Source organism: Malania oleifera, chromosome 2, assembly GCF_029873635.1.
Source record: "Malania oleifera isolate guangnan ecotype guangnan chromosome 2, ASM2987363v1, whole genome shotgun sequence".
NCBI lineage: Eukaryota > Viridiplantae > Streptophyta > Magnoliopsida > Santalales > Ximeniaceae > Malania > Malania oleifera.
Window position 1 is genome coordinate 139,191,325 of NC_080418.1, and position 19,814 is coordinate 139,211,138.

Below are 19,814 nucleotides of genomic sequence, written 5' to 3' on the forward strand. Positions count from 1 at the left end.
AATGATGGGAAATAAAAAAAGAATTTAAAAAAAAATAAGATATTCATCCAATCAATTGAGTACATGATGTAAAACGACCTACTAATAAAAATAAAATCTCTCCTAGTTTTAAATTTAATCATTAATCTAAACAGCGGAAAGCCAATCATATAAAATAAATCCACACATAATACAATACCAGAGTGACAAATTAACCTACGATATACAATCATCACTGTCCTCTCGAAACTACCCTTACTGATTTACAAAAACATGCCACCCAAAAATACTCACTCTCAAAAAGGACACTACAACAACCCCTCTACCTGCGAGCCTGCTCCGCTCGCCTAGCTGGTTCACCTGAAAAACAATTCAACACTGAGATGAGCCAACACTCAGTAAAATGAAACATGTTATTACTAGTGTGTGGCTACTGAGTTATAGTTTGGTAAAAAATAATCTGATTTAAGAATAATATGAATAATTGAATCTAAAAAATGCTGATATTACATAACGTATAATAAAACCATTAACTACATAACTAGACATGTCAATCTGTATGAAATTACTTTTGATATTAATACTACTATTTCTGAAAGTCTAATAATATTCATAATATTTGAGAAATTTCCCTGGATGGTATTTAACCCCTCAAGACAGGGTTGTGCAGCCCAAAGGCAGGACCTATCTTGGCTGGCTGACCAAGGTAAGTCAACTGAACTCCGACAGTCTGATCAGCCCCCTCAATCCATATCTGATGGAGAGCCTATCCCAACGTGGGCACGATCGACCTCATACCACTTACTATCTAAGTAAAGTGGTTGTAGTCTGAACTGAATATCTGTAACTACGGTACCGTACTCTGTTGTATGATCCATCAGGGTCTGATACTATATAGGTAACTGATATCTGTAATATACTGTTTTTACTGTGATTTCTAAAATAAACATAATCTCATAGAATTTATCTGAAATTTTAAATAAACTGGCTGAAAATTTGATTTCTATACAACTAAATTGTTGTCTGAATATCTGTATATCAAGATGTTATGGTATTGATAAACATGTTATTCTGGATTACTGAAAAATGCATATTTCTGAGTATATTGTATATTGAAAAATTCATCAATCTATAACATGCAAATATCATGGTATTTTTATTAATAATTATAAACATGGTAATCACAAATTCTATAAATATAGTCATGTTCAGTTATCAACTCAAGCCACACAAATACATATTAATATTTTCAAGTTCTAGAAACTGTAAATATATATATAATCTGAATAATAATTTGATAAAAATATATAATTCATGCTGAAATCGTAAAAGAGTTTCCTAACATAACATATTTCTCTTACCTAACTACTGGAAAATCCCTATGGTATACTGGTCCAACACCCGCAGGGCTTCCTACTCAACACCCTGAAAACGACATTCGCCAAAACATAATATCATTATTTCTTTGTCTACTTTATTTCCTACAACTGCTGGAAAGCCTAATTTCGAATAAAAGACCTTATCCTAAACCTGGGGAGAAATTCAACTTGATCCCACCGATGATCCGCCCCGACAAACTTGGAGAGAACTTCTCCAGAAGCGTTGTGGTGGCCTTAGATCGTCGATCCGGCAAATAATGGGGCCAGAATCGAAGAGAGAAAAGGGAAGGACTGTAGGAGAGAGAGAGAGAGAGAGAGAGAGAGAGAGAGAGAGAGAGAGAGAGAGAATTCCGTGAAATTTTTGTGATTAAACTGAGTTTAGGGCTATTTATACTGCGGCCTTCATCGACGAGTCACGTCATCTCGTCGACGAGTCTAATAGGAAATTCGTCAACGAACTCTCCCCTTCGTCGACAAAATTCAGAATCACCCAAAATATTCTCTCAGTATCTTCTCATCGACGAAACATGCCCTCGTCGACGAGACCCTGTTGTACCCTCGTCGACGAATCCTCTGTGTTCGTCGATGAGGCCATGAGAAAATTCCTTGAGTTATTATATCCAAAATGCAATGTTTCTGTTTCTGTTTCGATTTCCCTCCCTCTTTATAATTTAAATATCATTATTCTTCAGGTCGTTTTAGGATGAATGGAAGCTGAGGGTGAAACCACCAAGTACTTTCAAATCAAAAGAATACGTACTGAGAGCTGGCTTTCGAAGCACATCACAAAAGCAGGTGCATCAACTAGACCACTAAATAACCCCACCAATAGATATTTGATTTTCTAAATATAATGATCACGTGCTGTAGTTGCATCATATTATGGTATCACGTAGGCCACCAATGGGTGAAAGATAGGTTTAGGAATAAAGGATACCATAAGTCACTGTGAAAACTGAATAGTGACAAACTTAAAAGTACAAAGGTTGCAAAAATTAAATGTCTATGTTCCAAGCGCTTGAAAAAAAAATGATGACTGGACTTATCACAGAATTTTTGTCATTGAGAAGCAGCTATAACAAAGAAGTTAGGATGACAATGCCCCCCCCCCCCCCCCCCCCACAAACAGCCCCCAAAAAATTTTTTTATCAATTTCACAATTCCAATCCTCTAGGTATTTGGTTCTTGTCATACTCGAGCTCAAAGAAGTATTGGCTTTTGTAAGAATTCAAGTTTTCTTCCCATGACTAAACAATGAAAAACATAACATAGTAGACAATGGAGCAGACTAGGATAGCAACAGTACAACTAGAGTCCTTTTTTTTCTTTGCTGCAGGCAAGACGTAGAAGACGCAAACTTAAACAACCCTAAGTGGTTGCTAAGCTTAAGGCAGAATAGAAATTCTACCTTCCTGACCTCCCTGCAAGTGACGACGAAGGCGAGGGGCTGCGATGGCGACGGGTTCTACGAACGAGCGGCGACGGGCCCTCACCTGCGATGGTCAGTGAACGAACGACGACATGCTCTTGGGCTGTGATAGTCTGCGAACGGCGAAGGGCCCTCGAGCTGCGAAGAACGGAGACGGCGTTGCGACGGAGAGAGGAGAATCTGTAGGGAAGGATCGGGAGAGGAGCGGGAAAGAGATAAGGGAAAGGAGGGAACAGAGGAAGATTGGTGCAAAACTCGGTAAATAAAAAAACTAGTAGTGATGAATCCTGTAACCATCACTACTAGTGGGAAATGAATTATTTTTTTTTTAAAGAAAAGAACTAGTAGTGACAAAACCTCCAAATCGTCACTACTAATGGACTAATAGTGACAAATATTACAATCGTCACTAATACTCGTCTTCTAATTTTTTTTTCATTTTTTTAAAATACCAAGGCAGTAGTAACGATCTCAAATCCATCGCTAATAAGAGTTTTGTAATGACGAATGTTAAAAGACGTCACTAATACTCGTCCTTTAAATTTATTTATTTTTATTTTCTAAAAATAAAAGAACAGTAGTGACAGTCTCATATCTGTCACTAATAACGACCTAGTAGTGACGAATAACAAGATTCGTCACTAATACTCTACTTCTAAATTTTTTTATTTATTTTTAAATAAAAGAGTAGTAGTCACAGTTCCAGATCTGTGACTAGTACTCTATCAAAAATTTTTATTTATTTTTAATGAAGGGAAGTATGAGTGACGGTTTTCAAATCCGTCACTAATAAGGGCCAATAGTAACGAATATAAAGATTCGTCACTAATACTCTAAATCAAAAATTCTTATTTATTTTTAAATAAGGTAAGTATTAGTGACGGTTCTCAAATCCGTCACTAATAATGGGCCAATAATAACAAATATGTATATTCGTCACTAATACCTTGCATCAAAAATTCTTATTTATTTTTTAAAAAGGGAAGTATTAGTGACGGTTCTCAAATCCGTCACTAATAATGGGCCAGTAGTGACGAATATACATATTCGTCACTAATACTCTGAATAAAAAATTTATTTATTTTTAAAGAAGGGAATTATTAGTGACAGTTCTCAAATCCCTCACTAATAAGGGCCAACTGTAACAACCTGCTCCTTTTTCACATATATATATTTTTTTTATATAAATAAATTATCATCACATCATACATTCTAACTCAGCAGGTCACAATCCATCTGGGCCCGTGGGCACCAGGGATATAACAAAACATACAGCAGAAGCCTACGCAGCAGAAAGTATAAAATCATATACATCTCATCATAATGTGCATAACACATACTAGAGTCACTACAATTACTATCTCACAGTATATACATCTCAAAAATGAAATCTAGGGACAATCCCCACAAAACCTAACTGTCCCTACCAAAAACTTACCCTTCCAAAGAGGGCAAACAACTGATCTAGATCAGCGGGGCTTTTCCCGCTCTCCTATTAGGGGCTCCTGAAAAATGTATAAGATTTAGGGGTGAGATACCTCTCAGTAAGGGAAATAAACTAATACCAGTGTGTGGCAACATGAGTATTCTGTGTTCTACATATACCATACATAACATATTCAATACTATTTATCAAATTTGGGAAAACATATGCATATCAAAACATGGCAGAATATACTGTATTTTCATAAACATTTCTCATCTCATATCATAATAATAATAACATAAAAACAATCCTGGTAGGTTAGCTGGCTGTTGTCATGTATTACCCCCACATGACTGGGTTGTGTGGCCCGAAGGCGGGACCTGACAATGGTTGGCCGACCACTGCCAAGTCAAACAATAGTCTGTAGGTCCGATGGGTCTACCCAGATTGGTACGTACACCAGGGGCGATAACAGCACACTTCTTGAAAATAACCACATCGACCATCCAATCTCACACCACCCCGTAAAGTGGCGTTAACACAGATATCATGATCACGAGGACCATGGACACATAGCAACGGTACCGTGCAAGTGCTAGCCTAAACCAAACCAACCAAGTTCTGATATCATATACATATACTAAAACCGTGATACATAAATATCTCATATCATTTATATTCACATCAATCATGTCATTTCACATATATATGTGTATCATGAAAATCATCGGCCCGTACGCCGGTATTACACATTTTATCATAACTCGGCCCGTACGCCAGCAAATCACATAGCACAGCCCGTACGCTGGCAAACCACATAGCACGGCCCGTACGCCGGTAAATCACATAGCACAGTGTCACGGGCTAAGCTTGTTCAGGGCATTATGCTTGCCTATGACCGCTTATCTCGTGTGTTTGGGATGGGTTTCCATCATGTAAATACTAGTGTAGGGTTATTTTCTAGTATTTCTTTCATTGTAAGCCAAATAAGGCAGTATGACTCCTCGGTCACTTTGATGTTTCCTAGTGCTAGAGTGAGAATGGCCTAGAAAGCTCTTTAGGGGAGGGTGAGTGTTCATTAATCATTGTAAAACTCACTAGCAATTGTCAACGTGCTTAGCCTACTTGCCTCCCTCGCTAAGTACAACATGTCAACGGAGGATTTGTTAATGAATTACGTTTGCTTCAATATTTACTGCTTGGTTGCCACGGATTTCATGAATTGATTATTATTTCCGCTGCTATCTGATTGAATGTTAATGAAAGTGTTCCGTGGATGAATGTTGGTAAACAAAAGGCTGGCTAGTTAAGCAAGAGTGCTTTAGCTAGCGCCGCACGGCCCTTCACAACGGTGTGAAAAAGGCGGACCGTGACATTTGGTATCAGAGCCCAAGTCGGTGACACTTGGTGAAAGCCCAAGGTTGAGTTGCTACGTGAATTCGATTGCCTTCGTTGTTGGGTTTGGAAAGCTTTGGTAAGTGACCATGGCACCAAACAATGCTGAGAGGATCAGCGTGCTGGAAGCACAGGTTGAAGAGTCAACCAACACTATGGCCGCGGAGGTGGCCCAGATGAGAGAACTTGTTGATGAAGTGAGGGGATCACAAAACATCAAGCAGGTTTGATAGGCGACATGTCAGAGGACTTTCGCCACACTGTGGAAACTTTGCAAGCCCGGATGGCAGATCTGGATGCAAAGGTAAATGTGATGGTTCTTGCTATGGGGAACTCCAACACTCCGGGAGTTAGCAAGACCAAGGTGCCAGAACCCAGGACGTATGGGGGTGCCCGAGATGCCAAGGAGTTAGAGAACTTCTTGTTTGATGTGGAGCAGTACTTTCGCGTTGTGAGGATGGCCTCAGAACAGGCAAAGGTGGATACTGCAACCATGTACTTGGTGGGTGACGCCAAACTGTGGTGGCGTACCAAGTACCGAGAAATTGAAAATGGAAACTGTGTGATTGATAGTTGGGCAGACTTGAGGAGAGAGCTCAAGGCCCAATTCTTTCCTGAGAACGTTGAGTATAATGCAAGGAGAAAACTGAGAGATCTCAAGCATACGGGTTCAATCAGTGAATATGTGAAACAATTTTCTGCTTTAATGTTGGATATTCGGGATATGTCGGAGAAGGACAAGTTGTTCTATTTTCTAGAGGGGATGAAACCGTGGGCAAGAACTGAACTTCATAGACAAAGGGTTCAAGACTTGTCAACTGCACAAGCGGCTGCAGAACGCTTGACAGACTACACTGGTGATGAGACCACTTCGTCCAAATGGTTTGGCGGAGAGGGAAACGGTGGAAAGTCTTTCAAGAATGGCAAACCCAAGAGTGGGGGAGCCGACCCTAATTCATCAACCTCACATGAAGCTTTGTCGTCTCGAGGGTTCAACACACCCAATGGAAAGGGGAAAAGTAAAATTGAGTGTTTCTTGTGTCGAGGTCCTCATCGAGTTTTTGAGTGCCCTCACAAAGCATCACTTAATGCCTTACAGGCTTCCATTGTAGAACAGGCAGTGGAAGACGATGGGGAAGAGGATGAAGCCCCGAGGGTGGGTTCAGTGCGGTTAGTGAACGCATTGGAAAAGCAGGCCAAAATACCGAAAGTTACACGAGCAAAAGGGTTAATGTTTGTGGACTTGAGGATAAATGGGAAGAGTACTCGCGCTATGGTGGATACGGGAGCTACTCATAATTTTGTTTCGCAGTTGGAAGCAGGAAGACTCAACTTATCCTTAGAGAAGGATACAGGACGCGTGAAAGCAGTTAACTCTGTAGCCCAGCCTACTCTGGGAGTAGCCAAGCAAGTGGCTATAAAGCTTGGACAGTGGGAAGGTCATGCGAATTTCACAGCGGTGCCATTGGATGACTATCCAGTCATTCTTGGAATGGAGTTCCTAATGGGGACGAGGGCAGTGCTGATGCCTTCGGCTGGTTCCCTGTGTCTGATGGGAGATCACTCGTGCATGGTGCAAGTCGTTGCAACGAAAGGAGACGAAGGGAAGTCCCTTTCAGCCATACAACTCAATGAAGGATTGGGTTAGGGTGAGCAGACACGTCTAGCCACGGTGGTGGTAGACAAAGAAGTAGGCCAAGAGCTAGAGCCTACGCCCATCCAAGCGGTGTTGGATGAGGATAAGGAGGTGTTGCCGGATAAGCTGCCTCAAAATTTGCCTTCACGACGGACTGTGGAGCAAGAGATCAAGTTGTTATCAGGAGTGAAACCACCTGCTAAAAGGCCATGTTGGATTGCGCCTAGAGAGATAGTAGAGTTGGGGAAACAGCTTGATGAAGTGGAAGCGGGATGTGTTTGCCCTTCCAAAACACCGTTGGGAGTATCGGTGTTGTTTCAGAGGAAACATGAAGAGCATCTACGGAAGGTGTTCGACAGGCTGAAGGGAAACAGTCTGACTTTGAAGAAGGAGAATTTCTCTTTCGCTCGGCGGAGCAACAAATTCCTTGGTCAAGTCGTTGAACAAGGTCGTATCCGGAGGGGTATGGAGAAGGTAAGGATGGTTCAAGAACGGAAGATCCCCACAACAGTGAAGGAGTTGCGTTCCTTTCTTGGCCTTACTAGTTACTGCAGGAAGTTCGTTAAGGGGTATTCGCGGAGAATGACTCCAATGACAGGACTACTGGGAAGGTATTATTGGCCGCACACGCGGGATGATGTGGTTGATTATACCAAAACTTGTCTCACTTGCCAACAAGACAAGGGGGAGCGGAAGAAGTATGGTACTTTCATGGCCGCACCAAAGTACTGTTCGGCAGAGGGGACGACACAATTGTTCCTTGTGACTGTTGTGAAACATTGGGGTTTCCCCAAGTTATTATTTGTGACCAAGATTTAATGTTCACTGACAACTTCTTAACAGAATTTTTCAGGATATTCAGGTCACACCTTGACATCTCTTCGAGTTATCATCGACAGACAGACGAACAGATGAAGAGATTCAGAGAGCTGCTAGATGAGTACTTGTGCCATTTTGTCAATGACAACCAGAAGAATGGCGTGCAACTACTTGATGTGGCTCCATTCTGTGGCAACGCCCAAAGGTGCTCAACAACCAAAAAGAGCCCTTTTGAGCTTGTTATAGACCAGCTGCCGCTGTTGCCCCAACCACCCTCACACGTTGGGGCGAGCCCCGTAACAGCGAAGAGTCCTAATAAGGCGTACAGCTCCCAACCAGTGAAGGGAGAACAGAATGCAGACTTTTTGCCCAAGCCCCCTATCTGGAGAAAGCTTCTAAGCAATGAAAGAAATGGTCAGAACAAGAGAGAAGAAGACGCGCAATTTCCATGTCAATTGCCATTCAAAGCAAGCCATTCAAACGCCAACACCCAACAATACACCGGATCAGGAGTCATCAAACACCAACGCGTAGAGTTTTTGAAAGACAGTGGGCCACCCTGACAGACCTGATGTGAAGAGATCCCTTGCCAAACAGAATGTTCATATCCTTCAAGGAAAGAAGCGGCAGAATTCCTAGTGAGTGGATGTAAATTGCCTTAAATATATGAACAAAGAAATCAGCTGGATTTCTTTCTCGGCGGAAGATATTCAACTGTGCGGAGACAAAATTTGAAGGTGTAACCTACCGCCAAAAGTTCCTACGAGGACGTCCACCGCATAAGTGGGGGAGAATGTCACGGGCTAAGCTTGTTCAGGGCATTATGCTTGCCTATGACCGCTTATCTCGTGTGTTTGGGATGGGTTTCCATCATGTAAATACTAGTGTAGGGTTATTTTCTAGTATTTCTTTCATTGTAAGCCAAATAAGGCAGTATGACTCCTCGGTCACTTTGATGTTTCCTAGTGCTAGAGTGAGAATGGCCTAGAAAGCTCTTTAGGGGAGGGTGAGTGTTCATCAATCATTGTAAAACTCACTAGCAATTGTCAACGTGCTTAGCCTACTTGCCTCCCTCGCTAAGTACAACATGTCAACGGAGGATTTGTTAATGAATTACGTTTGCTTCAATATTTACTGCTTGGTTGCCACGGATTTCATGAATTGATTATTATTTCCGCTGCTATCTGATTGAATGTTAATGAAAGTGTTCCGTGGATGAATGTTGGTAAACAAAAGGCTGGCTAGTTAAGCAAGAGTGCTTTAGCTAGCGCCGCACGGCCCTTCACAACGGTGTGAAAAAGGCGGACCGTGACACACATATCTCGACCCGTACGCCGATTTTCCATCATAGAAATCCATATCGTCCCCATTCCAAAAAAAAAAAACAGTATTTCACAACATTTTTATACTCATGCCACAGTAAACAAATTTTCTACGTATTCAACATATCATCATTTAAACAGTATTTTCCAAATATAAATCATATATATAAATATATTTATTTTTCCTAAAACCAGATGCTACATATATATACATGCATTTTCTCAAAACAAACTAGCTTAGTTTATCCCCTTACCTGAATCCTGAAAAGCCCCTAAGAAAATTTTCCCCGTACCTACAAGGTTCTCAACTCAACACTCTGAAAATGAAAACTCGCAGAATTAAAGTTTAGTATTTTCGTACGTACAACATTTTTTATAACTACCACTAAGTCAAAGTAAATTCACTAAAAAAAGTCTTAAAACCGTCAACTTAGGGGAAAATTCCCAACCGTTCCCCAGAATCTAATAACCTGTAACTGAAAATTTCCAGTATTAAATTTCATATTTTAAAGTAATTTTTACGCGCATATCATCCCTTTCCTTTTTCTCAAACTGTCAAAATCCCAAATATTGATATAAAACCTTGATTTAGGATGAAATCTCAACTTCCTGTTTCCCTTTCCCTACGATCCGCTCTGGCAGACTTTGTAGAACTCTCCGTCAAGGAGCGTCGTGGTGTCTTCGGTTTTGGTTTCGAAATATACTCGGCGTAAACTTAACTAGCCCGGTGGAATTGAAAGAGAGAGCAGTCGCAGGACGAGAGAGAGAGAAGAAGGATGGGAGGAGAGAGGGCAGAGAAGGGTAACGATAGTAGTCGATAAATACGTAATGAGAGGGAGAGAGAGAAATAGAGAGAGAGAGAGAAGAGAGAAGCACGCCCACCAAAATCCAATTCAATTTGGATTTGATTTCCAAAGCTTCTTAAAGAAGCTTGTGCTAGTTTATAAATATATATAATAATAAACCTTAAGTAAAGTAAAGCTTCTTTAAGAAGCTTTCATACTTTATATATATATATATATATATATACACACACACACACACACATGCTTTAATATATATATATATATATATATATATATATATATATATATATATATACATATTTGTTCCTTATCATACTGTTCATTTTACTTGTTAATTTAATTAATTAATTTTATTTTATTATTTTATTATTATTATTATTATTTTTAAATTTTATTTTTTTCCTGGTTACTACACCAATAGTGACAAATATACACATTCGTCAGTAATACTCTAAAACAAAAATTCTTTTAAAAAAAATAATAATAGTAGTGATGGTTCTTTAATCGTCACTAATGAATATATTTTAGTGATGGATTTAATTCGTTACTAATACCGTAAAAATCGTCACTAATATTTTTTCGAGATAATTTCTACGCGAAACATGATTTCTTGCATTTTTTTTTTCGGTTTTTAGTAATGAATTAAATTCATCACTAATAGTGTCGTATTAGTAATGGTTACTAAAACCGTCACTAATACCCATTTTTAGTGACAAAATTGAATCCGTCACTAATTATTTCGTCACAAAAAATCAAATTTTTTTGTAGTATCAGCTTCTAGATCTACACAACCGTTTGAATTACTTTTTCTTGATGTTTGGGGCCCTAGCCCCGTATTACACAACTGGGTGTCAGTTCTACTAATCAATTGTAGATGATTTTTACCAAATACATATGGTTAATTATTTCCACTCCACTCAAAATCTAATGTGTCTAAATTTTTCTTAACCTTTTTACGTTATGTTAATAATTATTTTTCAACAAATGTATTGGTTGTGCAATGGTAGGCTTGCCAAGGTTTGGGTCTTTAACTACCAAAAATAATATTTATAACCTAACTAATCTCAAGTTCTGTAGAAAGTGAGTAAGTCGGGTGTCGATCCACGGAGACTTAAGACGCAAGTAGTAAACTACTTCCGGATTAATTTATTGCCACTTTGCTATGAAAAAGAAGTAAAAATATGGTATTTTTGCAATGGTATGTTCTCTATCTACTGGAAATCAAGTAAAGGAAATCGATTAAATTTAATCTACCAGAAAGCAAGTAACTTCACTAATTACCCTACTCTTACAAAGCGACGCTGAGGTCTGAATCAGACGCTGGACATCATGCCTCTATCTACATTCATCAAGACTTCCGTAAAAGTACTAACTAGAGCGGGCCAAAGTGGGAGAGGGGCGATCGAGGGTACAGGGTAGCAAGGGTGCACCAACCATTCGGAGCACGGTCGAGAACCGAAGTATACCCTATCTCAACTGTAGACACCCTATTTTTGCCCTAATCAAATAGAACAAGGGGTCCGCTCTTATTTTTTTCATTATTATTATTATTACCTTATTTTTTTTTTATTTTTTTTTATTAATTTTATTTTTATTATTATTATTATTATTATTATTATTATTATTACTTTCTTATAATTATTTTTATTTATTATTATTTATTACCAGTAGTATTATTAGTATTACTTTACTATTATTATTTTGGATATATTTATTATTATTATTATTATTATTATTATTATTATTATTATTATTGTCATTATTTTTAGTATTTTTTTACTATTACTATTAGTATTATTATTATTATTATTAGTATTATTATTATTATTATTTTACTGATAGTATCTTTATTATAATTATTTATTATTAGTAGTATTATTATTATTATTATTATTATTATTACCTTATTGATCATTATTTTATTATTATAATAATAATAATTATTATTATTACTATTTTCATTATTACCATAATAGTAAAAGCAGAAAAAAAAAATCAAAAAGGAAGTTTTTTTTTAGGGTTTACAGAATTTTTTTTTAATATAAGGGGGGCACAGCCAAGCCAAAGGGGGGAAGCACAGACCAAAGAAAAAAAAAAAAAAAAACCTTACCTTGCGGTCTCGTTCTACAGCAGTGGAGTCGTTGGCATTTGCGCAGTCAACGAGAAGAAACCACTCGAGCAGCGATTTCTTATTCGATCAATGCGAAACTTTACGAGGTCTTTTCTAACCCTTTCATCTTAATTGTCACCGTTCAAATTCTTCTTTTGAGTTTTCCCCTTTCGTTTTAATTCCTTGCACAGCCGTATCACCGCCACAGCAGTGGAGTCGTCGGCGTTTGGCATTCAACTGGATAAAGCCAATCGAGCGAAGATTTCTTATCCGATCAATGCGAAACTTTACGAGGTCGTTTCTAACCCTTTCTTCTTAATTGTCACCGTTCAGATTCTTCTTTTTAGTTTTCCCCCTTTGTGTTAATTTCTTGCACAGCCGTATCACTGCCACAGCAGTGGAGTCATTGGTGTCTGCGCATTGAACTGGATGAAGCCAATCGAGTGGCGATTTCTTGTCCGATCAATGCAAAATTTTACGAGATCGTTTCTAACCTTTTCTTCTTAATTGTCACCATTCAGATTCTTTTTTGAGTTTTCCCCCTTTGTGTTAATTTCTTGCACAGCCGTGTCACCGCCGCAGCAGTGGAGTCATCGGCGTCTATGCATTCAACTGGACGAAGCCAATCGAGCGGTAATTTCTTATCCGATCAATGCGAAACTTTACGAGGTTGTTTCTAACCCTTTCTTCTTAATTGTCACTATTCAGATTCTTCTTTTGAGTTTTTCCCCTTTGTGTTAATTTCTTACACAGCCGTATCACCGCCGCAGTAGTGGAGTCATCGGCGTCTGCACATTCAATTAGACGAAGCCAATCGAGCGGCGATTTCGTATTCAATCAATGCGAAAATTTACCAGGTCATTTCTGACCCTTTCGTCTTAATTGTCACCATTCAGATTATTATTTTGAGTTTTACGACTTCATTTTAATTTATTGCACAACCGTCTCACCGCCGCAGCAGTGGAATCGTCGGCGTCTGCATATTCAACTAGATGAAGCCAATCGAGCGGCGATTTCTTATCTGATCGATCTGAAACCTTACTCGGTTTTTTCTGACTCTTCCTTGTTAATATTTACTGGTTGGATTAATTTCTTTCAGTTTCGTAATTTTATCTTCATCTCTTGGACAGCTTGTTCACACACCCACAACACACACTTAGCACACTTCCTACACATACACTCCACACGCTAAATATAGGCTGTATATTATTATATTTATTATAATATTATCAAGTTCTTATATTTCTATTATATTGTATTATTCATAAGATCTTTTAAGGTGTATATGTTAGTAAGGTAATTGCTTTTTAGTCATACTATCACTTATATATCTATCTTGAGTTTTGGGTTTTTATTATTGTGGTATTTATCGTAGACATTAACTAGCCTATTCTCATTGTGGTAGGATTTTAATAATTTTCTTGTTTACATATATTTGTTGTAGATGTTAATTGATTTATTGTTATTCTCGTTATTTGTTTTATTATTTATTGTTAAAATTCTGTCTGTTCGTTTTTCCCGTATTGTCATGTATTTATTACTATTATAATATGTGTTGATTATTTTGCATTTAGAGTTTTTGTCATAATTAAGGTTCACATGTGAGGTTATTATTATTTTCTATATTTAGTGTTTATATCATATGTACATTAATTTTTGATTTGATTTATTTCCGTAATTTCCCATTTGATGGTCATATTGGATATTTACATGTTAGTATTAGCTTTAAATTGTTTCCATAGTTTCACAGTTTGCTTACCCTTTATATAATTACCTGCTAGTCTTAGGGTTACTTGATTTAATTTGATGAGTAGATTATTTCCTTAGTTTTGGTAATTTTGTTTATATATGTATTGATTGTGTGTTCCCATTAGGTAAGTTGCTATTATAATATCTAGAATATTATGGTATTACTATTATACTTATATTCGGTATTATCTATTAAGATATTCTTTTTTTTTTTATTTCTAATATATATGGTATTACCTTTTATGATATCTTTAGTATCTTGATGCATATATTATCTTATGATAATTTGTTACTAATTATCCTATTATTATATATTAAAACCTCTCATACTAGTATTTTCTTATAAAAAATTTAATACAATTTCAAAATTTGGGAGTGTATTTTCTTAAGAATTTTTTTTAATTTTTTATCCTTATGATTTTAATGCTGGGGTATGAACCTTCGGACTTCACGTACCTTTTGTTCTGAGGAAATATGTAAATATTTAGATTTTACATATATTTTTGTATTATTTATTTACTTATTTATTTATTTATTTATTCACTTTGCACGTGTATTAATAAATTTACTAAAGGAGTAATTTTAAAGACTTTTTAGATTAACTTAGGGATAATTCTAAATTAATTAGGTACCGTTCATAAGAACGGACACGTATGGGGTGCTCGTACCTTCCCCTCACATAATCGAACTCCCGACCCCAACTCTGGTAGCGTAAACCCATTCTACCCCTAACGAGATAGTAATCATGTGTTCTAACCACACTAAAGGTTAGTGCGACTCCAACATTCCATATCTTTCCTTGAAAATTAAAATTGATTTTGATTTCGCCGCCCGGGGCACACGCTCTTCCGGGACGTTGCGACATCAACGATGGACGAACACCTCCGCGGATCTGTAGCCGAATTTGTAAATTCGTCACTGATAGTTTCATATAAAAAAAAAATTTAAGAAAGGAAAGTATCAATGACGGTTCCCAAATTCGTTACTAATAAGGGGCCAATAGTAACGAATTTGTAAATTCGCCATTAATACTCTGAAGTAAAAAAAATTTTTTTTTTTTTTTAAAAAGTGAAGTATTAGTGACGGTTCTCAAATCCGTCTCTAATAATGGGTCAATAGTGACGAATTTAGAAATTCATCACTAATACTCTGAACTAAAATTTTTTAATTTTTATTTTTTAAATGAAAGTATTAGTGACAGTTCTCAAATCCGTCACTAATCCTGGAGTAATAGTGAAGAATTTTTAAATTCATCACTAATACTCCGAATAAAATTTTTTTAATATTTTTTAATAAATGAAAGTATTAGTGACAGTTATCAAATCCGTCACTAATCATTGGCTAATAGTGACGAATTTGTAAATTCGTCACTAATACTCTAAATTAAATTTTTTTTATTTTTTATTTTAAAAAGAAGATATTAGTGACGGTTCTCAAATCAACACCTTGCTATGACTTAAACTTCATTCCTCTTTATCACCGATATTTGGGGGCGTAGACTATGAATCTCCAACAACCCCAGCTAATTGCAATAGAAGGAAGATCCTCTCAAAGAGCAAAGAGTAGGCAAGGCAATATCACTTCCATAATTTTCTTGGACCATACGTGCCTTCTAGATTTGATTCACCAAACCCATCAAGCTTTGCATGGTCATCATCTATAGGTCATTCATATCTGAAAAAAGGAAAAAGGAAAAAATGAGATTGAACAATTTTCATGAATCAAGAGAAGACAGAACCGCAAGTGCTAGAGAAGGGCAATCAAAATTATAAAGGAGATAGGGAGGGATTTGCAATTTTAGGTTTTTTAGTGTTCATTTTGAAGGAAGATTTGTACAAAGATTTTGGTAAATTCATCAAAAGAGATTGGATAGTTGAGATGGCGCACACAAACACACACACGCACACATACACACAGATATATATATATATATATATATATATATATATATATATATATATATATACACACACGTAGGAGGGATAGAGAAACAAGTGAGAAAAAAAATATATACTCCGGAATAATCAATGTGATCCTTCCATTAGGTTCTTTTATCCAATGAAAACCTTTCAAATAACGGATTTTACATGACTATTTGAAGTGCTTTTATTACATGGAAGGACTACAGTCCTCTCAAAGGACCTAATTTTTTATTTTGAAGAAAACAGAGAAAGCAAAAAAGGTTGTCATGGTTAATTAAACCGAGTGAGAATTGAGAGCTTTATATTAATTTTTAAAAAATAAATGCTATTAATAAGTAGCCCATAACAATGAAGAGAAAAGAACCTCAACCAAGTTAAAAATAATTTTAAAATTTAAAAAGGTCAAAACTTTAGGGATCGTTTCATATCACTGTCAAAAATTACGAAAATAAAAATCAGAAACAAAAATAAAAAAATTAGAAATAAAAAATAAAAATTAGAAGCTAGCAACCTATTAGGTTAGCATTTATAAAACCAATGCAAATTAAAAAGTTAATTAAAAATGTTCATTTTCATCTTTTAATCAAATATTATTATAAAAATATGATTAAAATAATAAAATAACAAATAATACACATTAAAAATTACTATATTAAAAATAAATTTTATTATAATTATTTTACTTAATTGTTTTACTTTCAAATTTTACTTTACAATAAAAATTTTATTGGATATGACAATTGAAAAATAGTAAAGTATTTTTTAATTGGCTTTATTTTTATTTTTAAAATTTTTTTCATATTTTTATTTTTATTATTTTTAAATATATATGATCATTTAACTTTAATTTTTTATTTAAGTGTATAAAATTAATAATTTAATCTAAATTTTTTTTAATATTAAAATGCTAGTAATAGGTTGTCAAAACATTTAAAATCATAAGATCTAATTTTTAGTTTTTTGACAAACATTAAAAATCGACAACAAAAACCAAAAACTAACATCATAAACAAATGCATTTTTATGATTTATTTATTTACCATGGAGAAATAGAAATAAAAAATTGAAAATAGTAGTGATACTAAACAGACTCTAACTTTAAGAATTTAGGGTTGAGAGTTGAAAGGCTTCTCTCTCCTAGTTGTCATCCTCTCCGTTAAGTGTTTTACTCTCTCTCCTTCACGCAATTATGCTTGATTCACGTCTTAAACATTAAATAAAATAATTAATGAAAAAAAAATGATTGATAAATTAGAAATACAACATTTTATTTAAAGTCATCTAAAGGTCTTCAATTAGCGAATGAAATAAATATCAAACAAAATAATCTCTCAAAGTTAAAATTTTCATACAATTTTGTATTTAAATTTTATATTAAAATACATATATTTCCAACCTTACTAGTTGATCACATTTTATTTATATTTATATTTTTTTCTTTCATTACTATTGGATTTCATTATTCATATTTATATATATATATATTATCTATATTGAAAGCATGCCTTACTCTCAATTGTCTCAAGCCCTCAACCAGTTCTTAGCCTTGCTCCTCGCCCTAATTGTTTGTCGCCAAGTGTAGTTGCCCTTCATTATTAATTCAAAATTCATCCGTAAAGAGATTGTCAGAAGATGACTCAAGCGGTAAATATATAAAATTCTCTTAGTTAAATGGTCAAAGTTTGAGTCTTCGAAATAACGATTCGTCATTTGAGATAAAGCATTGGTGCTTAAGTAAAAAAAAAGATAGAGAAACATGCCCATTATTCTAGTAATCCCGTATTTGTCTTTGTTGCATAAACATAAAATTATACATTACCTCCACTTTTACAAACCTTGATAGCATCTGTATGATAATGATATTAAAGGCAAATGATGAAACCTTATTACCATTAAGGCTTGAACAAATTATTCTTCAAACTCCATAATATTACATACCTCTCAACCATTCAATTAAAATTCAAATCACACAAAAATATAATGACATAATTTTTATTTTTATTATGGATTTGCCTCGATAATTGACACTAATGTTGGAATTTTAATGATCTTATAGCGAGAAAATCCTCCTTCATGCAACAATTTCTCCCACTCTAATTTTGTTCTTTCTCTTCCTTTAAGGAAGTAGGCAAGCATGATTAGATCAGATGTCAACCTTGTCTCGTCAAATAAGTCTTTACCATCTGGTTGCAAAACGATATCAATGATGATCACCTTGCCATTTGTCTCGGAGATTGCTTTTCGACAATTTTTCAAGACTTTAATACAATCTTCATCTCCCCAATCGTGCATTATCCGCTGAAATGTGATAAATTGATAGGATGAGTAATGATTGGTTAGTTGGATGTGTAAGCATGTAGAAAAAAATTTTTTATAATAATATTCATGTAAATAATATTAAATATTCTAAAATTTTTAAATTTTTAGAATAATGATTTTCTTCTTATATAAAAGATTTTTGTGTGGATTCATCTTTTAATTATTTCTTTAAACTATTTTAAATCACAAATTTTGCATTGCAGGATAAATATTTCTACATCCAAACATAAAAATTTTATTTGGAAAAATTAATTACAAATTATTGAAATTTATTAAATAAGAAAAATAGATTTTTATTAAATTTATTGACAATATTTATTCGAAAACTGCAATTTACCTACTTATTTACCTTCATGAAAATTGCATCAGCTTTAGGAATGCTATGGAACATGTCACCTGCGACGTGGAACACTCCGGGGAACGGGGGTGCAGTGGCAACGACATGTGGCAAGTCAAAGTTGATACCCTTGATGTGTGGACACGCTTTCACCACCTCTGCGATCGCTGACCCGGTCCCACCTCCCACGTCCACGAGGGACTCCACGTCGGCTAGCCGGTCCTTGCACCCCGCCAGGATGGCATCAAGCATGATCCTAGCCGTACACGCCATCGCGCCATTGAACATGGCGTTGAACTCCGGATTAGCACCGGCGAAGTCCCAAAAATCCCGACCGTGAGCCTTCTTGAAGGCGATCCCGCCGTCTCTGACGCAGTCGGATAAGTGATGCCACGGAGACAGCAGCAGAGGATGATTCATCATCAGCAGCATCGGCGCTAGCGTCCTCTCGGCGTCGCGGAGGAGCCACGTGGAGGAAGGGGTGAGGCCGTAGAGGGTGTCTGAGGATGGACCGCCGTCTGACGACGGAGAAGGAATGGCGGTGAAGATGGACTTGCGGACGAGAAATGTCATGATACGGGAGAGGGTGGTGATATCGGCGGCGGGAGGGTCGATGGCGGAGGCGATTTGGCGCAAGGTGATTGGACGGCCGTGGGAGTGTATGATGTCGGCGATGCGTAGCTCCACAGCGGATTTGAGAGCCATGGAGCCTACAAAAGCAAACATCTCTTCCCGTATATGAGCTTCACCCTTCAACTTTGCATCGACTTCCTCATGCACTGTCGACATTTTGTGTGTGTGAGAAATAAAACTTGGAAATTAAGGGATGATCACAAGTAATAAGAGAGGTTTATATTTATAGAGTGAATTGGGAATTAGGGGCATGACATGTAGGATGTGCAATAAGTGAAGGACAACTTAGAAAGCAGGGAAACGGCTTTTGGAATTATATGTGAAATTATGTAGATAAGCTGTGTTAGGTACTCTTAAGCCTTTTCAACTCCAAAAGTTAGTTCATGATATGAGACTTTTTCTTATATTTAATAATTAATCATCAGCTCCTTCCACAATCGATGTGAGATAACTCCAACAATCTCCCCCTCACACATCGAGTTTCAAATCAGCGGGCCCACGTACCCGACATCCTTGAGAGACTTTGAGACCAGTATTAGGTGGTTTTGAACCT

General features: G+C 36.3%; 1 protein-coding gene across 1 annotated transcript; it reads right to left on the reverse strand.

Moving 5' to 3' along the window:
* Positions 1–17,744: 17,744 nt before the first annotated feature.
* LOC131148856 (desmethylxanthohumol 6'-O-methyltransferase-like) lies at positions 17,745–19,456 on the reverse strand. Its single transcript, XM_058098792.1, has 2 exons — positions 18,641–19,456; positions 17,745–18,270 (listed from the first exon to the last, which is right to left on the reverse strand). The coding sequence occupies exons 1-2, from the start codon at positions 19,415–19,417 to the stop codon at positions 17,974–17,976; spliced, it is 1,074 nt and encodes a 357-aa protein (XP_057954775.1). The 5' UTR covers positions 19,418–19,456; the 3' UTR covers positions 17,745–17,973.
* Between the last annotated feature and the right edge of the window lie 358 nt (positions 19,457–19,814).

Bases quoted from the DNA above. Each gene is read 5' to 3' on its own strand.
- LOC131148856 (XM_058098792.1), bottom strand. From the start codon at position 19,417: ATGTCGACAGTGCATGAGGAAGTCGATGCAAAGTTGAAGGGTGAAGCT. The intron at 18,271-18,640 runs GTAAATAAGTAG...ATCACATTTCAG, and splicing joins CTGATGCAATTTTCATGAAG to CGGATAATGCACGATTGGGG.